This window comes from Octopus bimaculoides, chromosome 5, assembly GCF_001194135.2.
Source record: "Octopus bimaculoides isolate UCB-OBI-ISO-001 chromosome 5, ASM119413v2, whole genome shotgun sequence".
NCBI classification, from domain to species: domain Eukaryota; kingdom Metazoa; phylum Mollusca; class Cephalopoda; order Octopoda; family Octopodidae; genus Octopus; species Octopus bimaculoides.
The window spans coordinates 3,375,411-3,383,802 of record NC_068985.1 but is presented as its reverse complement, the minus strand read 5'-3'; the positions used below and the strand labels follow the sequence as shown (position 1 = coordinate 3,383,802).

Below are 8,392 nucleotides of genomic sequence, written 5' to 3'. Positions count from 1 at the left end.
GTGTGGTACACGGAACAGTTCTCAAAGAGAAACTGGACCGAGACGAATTTGTGGGGTATGAGTTGATCTATATATAGCGTTAAGAGGGCTCCAAATGACTTCAGAATTTTACTCTATCACGTGACCTTATTAGGGGCCGTGATTGGTCAGTTTGCGTTCTGGCGGGAAAGGTTCGAAGAAGTTGCCGATTCGAATAATAATCAGTCACGTGATGACAAGGAATGGGTTCTCTACTACGCTCGCATTTATTTATATTTAAATGAGAAGATTGTATGTAATGGCGATAGTAGTTTTGTATCTAGTGACGATAGGTAGTTTCACTACACATTGTTGGTTTTGAGAAGTTGGATCGCCCGTTCACAAAACCACACACGGTTTCTATAATTCTTTGAGATGCTAGATCAATTTCAGTTGGTGACCATTGCCTCCATTTGAAGTAAAACCTTTGCAAACGTGACCATTGACACGTCTCGAGCAGGGCCAGCTCACGGTACCGGCAACTCGGGCAGTCGCCCGGGGCGCCATTTGCTAGGGGGCGCCAAGGTAAACGAGATAAAGACAAGGAAATTTCTACGACCGTCAGCTTGTACATGCCAAAGTTCAGCTTGCCTGTGGCGCCGGCAACCCTAGGGCTGGCCATGGTCTCCAGATGAAGTATGTTTTTCTTGTTTCTTTGCTTTTCATTTAGATTTTTTTTTACTTGAGTCCCAAGACGTCCGTCCATTCCTCAAAACTTTTGAACCAAAGTTTTCATCTTGCTCCGACAAAATGTGAGGCTGCCATAATTTTTAATGCAATCGCTCTAAAGACTAAATCTGGGTTTGCTAACCACCCAACAAGCACAAAAGTTTGTGACGATTATTTCTAGGAGCCTCCAACCGAAAAGATGTTAAAATCATTACATTATTTGATTATTAAAATACTTTCAAACCAAAGATAGTCTCTTGAGGTGCTAAAATTGGTTGTCAAATCTCACTCAAATCACACCCGTACCTTTTGTTTTGTTTTGTTTTTAGACTGAATTATATTGTTGTTTGAAGAAAATATAAGATGGCTCTTGCAACGCCTTTGATCTCAAATCTGCTCGTTCAGAGCCGACCTGGACCTAAGAATAAGAAAAGTACTAATGTACTAAAAGCAAAATCTACTAAAATACTCGAGAACAGTTTTACGCTATTTCCATCAAGTAAATTGTTTTGTTTTTCTCAGAAGAAATAGATAATTTAATTATACATTTTTATATATACCCAGGCCTATTCCCCATTTTTTTTATGAGTGGGTGGGTAGCCACAACAAAACGCATACCATTCATTTCCCAGCTCAAACAGGCCAGCCCCATCCTATGCTCGGCTTAAGGCATAAAACGCAACCCCTGATATCACAGCGGGGCCCGACAGCATATGCTGGTTTACCTCCACTGCATCATGCTGGTTCCGTACCCCTTTGAGCATCCGTCCGCAAGCACTCTCCAAGCTTTCCTATCATTAATAAACTCTCTTGCCTCTCTCACTCCAACACCTCTAACCACCAAATCTTTCTTCATTCCATCCACACAAACCGAGGTCTGCCTCTGATTCTGCTGCCTACCACTTCTGCCTTCATCATCCTCTGCTCCTCATTCATCCTCTCCATGTGGCCAAACCACCTCAACATTCGTCTATCCATTTTGGTTGTTAGTTTTTCTCTCATTCCTGCTCGCCTTCGCACTTCCTCATTCCTCATCCTTTCCACCCGTGTCACACCAACCATAGCCCTCAAACACATTTAGTCGCCTCCTTTCCGTCTCTCTCAGACCCACGTCTCTGCGCCATATGACATTGTCAGCACAATCACGCTCTCATACACACCTCTTTTCGCTTACATACTCAACCTCTTATCTCTCAGCACACCTTTCACAACTCCAAGTATCTTACTCCCTTCCCTCCCTCTATAGCCCACTTCCTCAGCCAACCCCTCCCCCCATCCGTCGTCACATGTGATCTCAGATACTTAAAAACACTCACCTTTTCTAACACCTCACCGTTTACACTCACATTCATCTTGCCAGCCATTCCATCTCTCGAACATCTCATCACCTGGGTATGACTCTAAACTACATCCGGTAGGGGGTTCCTGGAGCCCTGTTTTCGGGGTCTGAGGAACGTGGAATCACCTCTTAGCCACTATTGTTCCCAGATCTACTCTGACCCGGAGTGGTAGCACCTGTAAGGGCCCCAGCTATAGGTTAACTAGCACCCCACCCCTGCGGCTGGGTGTGTGGGACAGGTAGAATACAGTCGCCGTATTCCCTGCGTGTTGTAAGAAGCGACTAAAAGGGGTAGGAGCGAGGGGACTGGGAATCCACCCCTTTTAGAAATTCCTGCTTCTAAAAAGACAACAGGAAATAATTTAATGAAATTCATTAAAACTTATCAAGGTTTTATCGTTATGTTATGCTTAATAAAACGGCAATCTACTTTGTTAGTCCAACCAATAGTCTGTTTTATTCGCATTTCATTACAAACGAGATACGCTCCTACTCTCACATTACTAATTGCTTTACTACCTGACCATTATTTTTCTGGGTGAATGAAAGATAAAATCATTCCTTCACACACTCTGTATGAAAAACGATAAGTTAGTTTTAACCTATTTAAAGTGTGCAGTCATGAACGTGTTAACTCTAACTGAACTTTTATGTTTACGAATACTTCATGCGTTATCATTTTTGTGTCTAAAGTCTAAACCTTGTTTCTGGTCACTGTTCAGTATTCGGGTTTTGTAGTTTTATCACTGTTCGCATTAGTTGAAAGTAATGCCCTTTAAACTCATCAGGACACGGCTAAGTCGCTTTGTGGAATAATTCAAGCGGTTGTAGAATTAAATTGTTTCAATTTACTTATCTTCAGGGATGGAAATGGATTTGGGGAGCTAGAATTACACTAAGGTCCTTAAGGGTCCACTTCAGCGTGTGGTCTACCTGACTATTTATTCTTTAGCATGCAGTCTAACTCTAATCTAATTCCAACCCTAACCTTAATATTTACCCTAAACCCTAAACCTCAAACATAATCCTAGACCCTAACTCTAATCTTAAATCTTAAACTCGAACCCTAAACCCTAACCCTAGTGTGAAGATCTAAGGTTTTCAAGTCGGAGGCACCAATTGTGGAGAAAAATGCAACCACTACAGTTGTAGCGTAACGATGTAGCGACTGTTGATGTGAAAAACAACGCCATTGTAACGCGCAGATGAAGTGAAGAATAACATCAAGGAATAAAGAATAATATTCGCCAATTCATTTGCCTGCAGTTGTTAGTTATAAATATATATATATAGTAGTGTGGAGGCGCAATGGTCCAGTGGTTAGGTCACTGGACTGGCGGTCATAGGATCGGGGTTCCGATTCCCAGACAGACCGGACGCTGTGAGTGTTTGCTGAGCGAAAACACCTAAAGCCCCACGAGGCTCCGGCAGGTTGTGTTGGCGAACCCTGCTATACTCTTTCATTACAACTTTCTCTCACTCTTTCTTCCTGTTTCTGTTGTACCTGTATTTCAAAGGGGCCAGCCTTGTCACATTCTGTGTCACGCTGAATCTCCCTGAGAACTACGTTAAGGATTCACGTGTCTGTGGAGTGCTCAGCCATTTGCACGTTAATTTCACGAGCAGGCTATTCCATTGATCGGATCAACTGGAACCCTCGTCGTCGTAACCGACGGAGTGCCACAACACATAGTAGTGATTGTAAATAATCGACATGTTGATGGCTCGCTGGCTGGTAATTGGTAGTGGTGCGTTCTGCTGACCGAGAAAGAAAAGGTAAAGATTGCTTTGTGCTGGCAGAGAGAAAGAAGGGGTAAAAATTGCGTTTTGCCTTTCTGCGCTAGCGAAAGATGCTCCTCGGCTAACCGAATGAAAACCGAAGAGGACAAGTGAGAGAGAAATACTCTCCATCCATCATATAGTGTGTGACCAGGAAGTAGGTCAAACCTTCAACAAAGGACTGACCCTTCCGTGACCAGCAAAGGTCCTAGGAGGTGTGGAGATGAAATCACAAAAGACCACACACTTGTCTGACAAGCAAGTGTGTGAATTCAGTTTTGAATCTCAGGTCGGCAGGGTCAAACGAGCTCCTGCAAGATCATTTCACAGAGTAGACTACGGATACTACGGCAGACCGCACACTAAAGTAGTACCTCAGTTAGGCTGAGGTTGAGAAGGAGTGGCATGTTAGACACTATAAGCGGCAGCACCCCTATCACGCATGAAGTAGAGGGACACCATCCCATGCACGTATGTCAAACAATGACCGGCAGCACAGACGGTGTGTCGCCAAACGAAGGCTTTCGATTGAAAGTTTAGGGAGAAGTCATAGACCTCAATATTGGCTTGGTACTTTATTTCATCGACCATGGAAGGATGAAAGACACACAGACTTCGGTGGAATTTGAACTAAGAACGTAAAACCAGAAAAAATGTTACTAAGCATTTTGCACGAGTGCAACAATTTCAGGAGAGGATATGTCGATTACTTCGGCCCCATTGCTCAACTGTTACCTATTTTATCGACCACAAAACGATGAAAGGAAAATCGACTTCGGCGTAATTTGAACTCAAAACCCGAAGACGGACGAAATGCCGCTAAGCATTTTTCCCGGTGTGCTAACGATTCTACCAGCTCACTGCCCTTTCCCGAAAAGATGAAAAGGGGCATAACTACAGGGTTTTACCCCCCAGACTTTGAGAGGTTATGCCGATGAAAGGTAAAGCCGACCACGGCGGCAGTTGAACTCAGAACATAAAGACGGATGAAATACCGCTAAGTATTTTGCCCGGCGTGCTAACGATTCCGCCAGCTAGCCACCTTAATCGTAGCATTAATATTAATAAGGAATCCACTTGGGTTTACACCGGTACAATGGCGTCCAAAATCGGCAATTGGCAAATTGCTTTGGATAATATCATTGAAGAATTCGACAAAGATGGTTCTTTAGAATATTTCCGAACACTCACCACTAATCAGAATAGGATTGAGTTTATTCTAAACAAAAATATTATTTTGTACGTTATTTCTTTCATACTGATGTCATTTACCATTTACGAACTTTCAATGTAACAGCATTTTACTTTGCAGATGATAATATTTATTTGAGGATTTCATTTCTCACAATACATTGTTTATATATTTGCGAGGGTTTTATTGTGTGTGTGTGTGTGTGTGTGAGAGAGAGAGAGAGAGAGAGAGAGGTGGAAGCTTCTTTTGACAAAAATATCACCTGGTTTACATCGAAATAATGTTTTGTGTGTGGATGTGTATATATATATATATATATATATTAAAGGATTTGAACTCAGCCGTCGAAGACGACGTATGAGCGTTCAACTTTTGCCGAACAACCTGCTCCAATAATTTGTTTATAATGATCAATTAGCACGTGCTGTTCATTAGCTCACTCTCGCTCCGTCAAATCGACGTTACCTGAACCGGTGCACAGTGTAACACACATCAGGTGTCGAAGTGATCGTAAAGCAAAATGAGATGAAGTGTTTTGCTCAAGAACACAATGCACCACCCGATCTTGGAATTGAAATCACGATCTTGCGATTGTGAGTGCAACACCCTAATCACTGCCAAGCTAATAACCTAGTGTAGAACTCAATATACACGTATTTCAGAAGAAAATGTTAGCTGAGTAGAGAGATGAATAAGAAAAGGAGATGACACAGGAAAAACAATGGTTATGTTATGGACTTCATTAGCTTACAGTGGTTTCTTCTATAAGATGCAGTAGACTCGTAGTTGAGTGCCTGAATAACACACTGTAGCTTCATCGGAGCCTCGAAGATGAAGTGCAATTTATTTAGGAAAAAAGAATTACATTTGTGCAATATACAGGGACCGCATTACCAGTGAGAAAGTTATTATTGATGTATATAAAAATGGGTTTATCCAAAAGGCAATTAGATTTATTGGTGGAAAAAGTAGAAAGACTTATATGTCATAAAGTACAAGGACAAATTGGCCAATATGATCCAGAGTACACTATTTTAAATAAAATATTCGAAGACCTCAGAGTACTTTCAACCTGAGGCTATGAAACTTTTAAGCTTATAATTCTGTTGAGAGAACTTCAGAAATTATTTCTGTTTTGAAACCAAAGCAGAGTTTTGGTTATGGAAGCATCTCATCCTGACTTTGAAAAGTCTTTTAACTGATACCTTTTGTTTATTAATTAGGCAACCTTGACAAACTTATAAATTGCTTAACTTATTTGTATTTTCAAAAAACTCTCTTCCCCTTTCTCTATTTGTTTGATTTATGAAAAATATCATTTTTTATCCTTTTTTTTTTTATTTTAGTCATTTGACTATGGCCATGCTGGGGCACCACCTTGAAGAATTTTTACTCAAACGAATCAAACTCAGTACTTTTTTTTAAAGTACTTATTCTATTGGTCTTTTTCACTGAACAGCTAAGTTATTGGAACATACACAAACCAACACTAATCGGGCTTCTTTCAGTTTCCATCTACCAAATCCACTCACAAAAGCTTTGGTTATCCAGCAGTTATAGTAGCAGACACCTGCCCAAGGTACCAGGCAGTGGTACAGAACCCCAAACCTTGTGGTTGGGAAACAAAGTTCTTACCACACAGTCATGTCTGTACCTTCTTTAACTTTTTGATTTTGTTTTTTTATTTCTTAGGATTTTCACAGAAATAATGCCATACATTTATACAACTATAGAAAGTCAACAGAATAGACACATTTTCTGAAATAAGAAGAAAACACCAATCAGAATATTCTACTTTTTAAATTGTATCACTATAGAATTAGAAATGAGACCTTAGATATTTTACAGTTTAGTTTTATAGATATTACAGAGATGTACTTGCATAGCAAGTGACCTGATCTGAGATCATGTGCTGAAACAAAAACAATTGCAGCGTGGAAGGTGTTTATAAGCCATTTAAAAACACTCAAATTCAACATTTAAATTTAATTTGCCAAAATATTTTCATCGCTTTGAGACTGTGACCTGTGCTGTATTTATATATAGCTTTATATTTAGTCTAGCAGTAGTCTACCCTTGGGCAGGTCTGTGCCATAGCTCTTTCTATATGACCAAGTGGGGTGGGGGAGCTGTACTCTCCCTTGCTACCATTAAGTAGATTATCAGAACTTCAGCTACCATGACTAGACTTGAAATGAAGACTGGAGAGGTTTGCTGTTTGCATTCTCCAGGCAGGTGGGATTTGAACTCAGAACAAAGGAAGCTGCAAAATATACAACAAAGCATGCTTCCCAGTCTGAGAATCAAACTCACACTCTTGCAGTCTTGAGTCGAACGCCCTAACGACTGGGCTACATGCCTTTACATTATACAGTTACCTCACTAATTAAATTCCAGTTACTGAATACAACTGTAAAATATCATCTTACCAATCTCTATTTGGTGTTCTACAAGGTGACTTCCATGACACTCCTGTTTATGATCTACATGAACAACATATCTCTGACTTCAAAATTATTCAATTTTATTCGATATGCCAATGAATCATTGATTTTCTCTTCTGCAGATTTTAAAATCTGAAGAGAACAAATACAAGGAATGGAATCAGTGACCTTTTAAAAGTACCAAGTTGGCTAATGAAAAATAAGATCTCTCTCAACTTCAAAGATATTAAATATATGTGGCCAGTACCTCCTGACTGGCCCCCATGCCAGTGACATGTAAAAAGCACCAACTGAACTTGATTGATGCCAGGCCTGCCTCACTGGCTCCTGTGCCAGTGGCACATAAAAAGCACCCACTACACTCTCGGAGTGGTTAGCATTAGGAAGGGCATCCAACTGTAGAAACATTGCCAGATCAGAATGGAGACTGGTGCAGCTGCTGGCTTTCCAGACCTCAGTCAAACTGTCCAACCCATGCCAGCATGGAAAACAGACGTTAAACGATGATGACATGCTCTTTCATTATCAGAAGAAACATAGTTCCTCAGACACATATATACATGCACACTCACAGCGCACAACACATACACATGTATTTGCAAATGCACACATACACGCACACCACTTTTTAGACTGGTTATTCCAATAATCTCCCACTCTTGGATAGAAAATGTACTTCTTTTCAAATTTCCAAATTCTATACTGAATTCGTCAATGCATATTATTTTTATTAAAACTGCATTTTTACCTGCAATTAAAGCCATCTTTACTCAGTTTATGGTTTTAGTATCAGTTCTCCATCGCTTGTTGCTTCAACTTAAAGAATTTGCTTTCAGGCAATCCAAAATTCAAGCTATTCATTATGTTCAATACCTTGATCAGCTGAACAACAAGAATCTATTGATAAATCATTTATACATCCTTTTTATTATTGTTGCTGTTGTTTGTGTT

The 8,392-nt window shown here is 40.4% G+C and overlaps 1 protein-coding gene across 1 annotated transcript in view; it reads left to right on the top strand.

Annotated features, from left to right (window-relative positions):
- The first annotated feature begins 4,872 nt into the window (after positions 1-4,872).
- Positions 4,873-8,392, top strand: part of LOC106867826 (SET and MYND domain-containing protein 4) — a 30,819-nt gene continuing 27,299 nt past the window's right edge. The window contains exon 1 of the mRNA XM_014912851.2: positions 4,873-5,044. Coding sequence (XP_014768337.1) covers positions 4,902-5,044 — 143 coding nt within the window. The 5' untranslated portion in view covers positions 4,873-4,901. The remainder of the gene's footprint in view (positions 5,045-8,392) is intronic.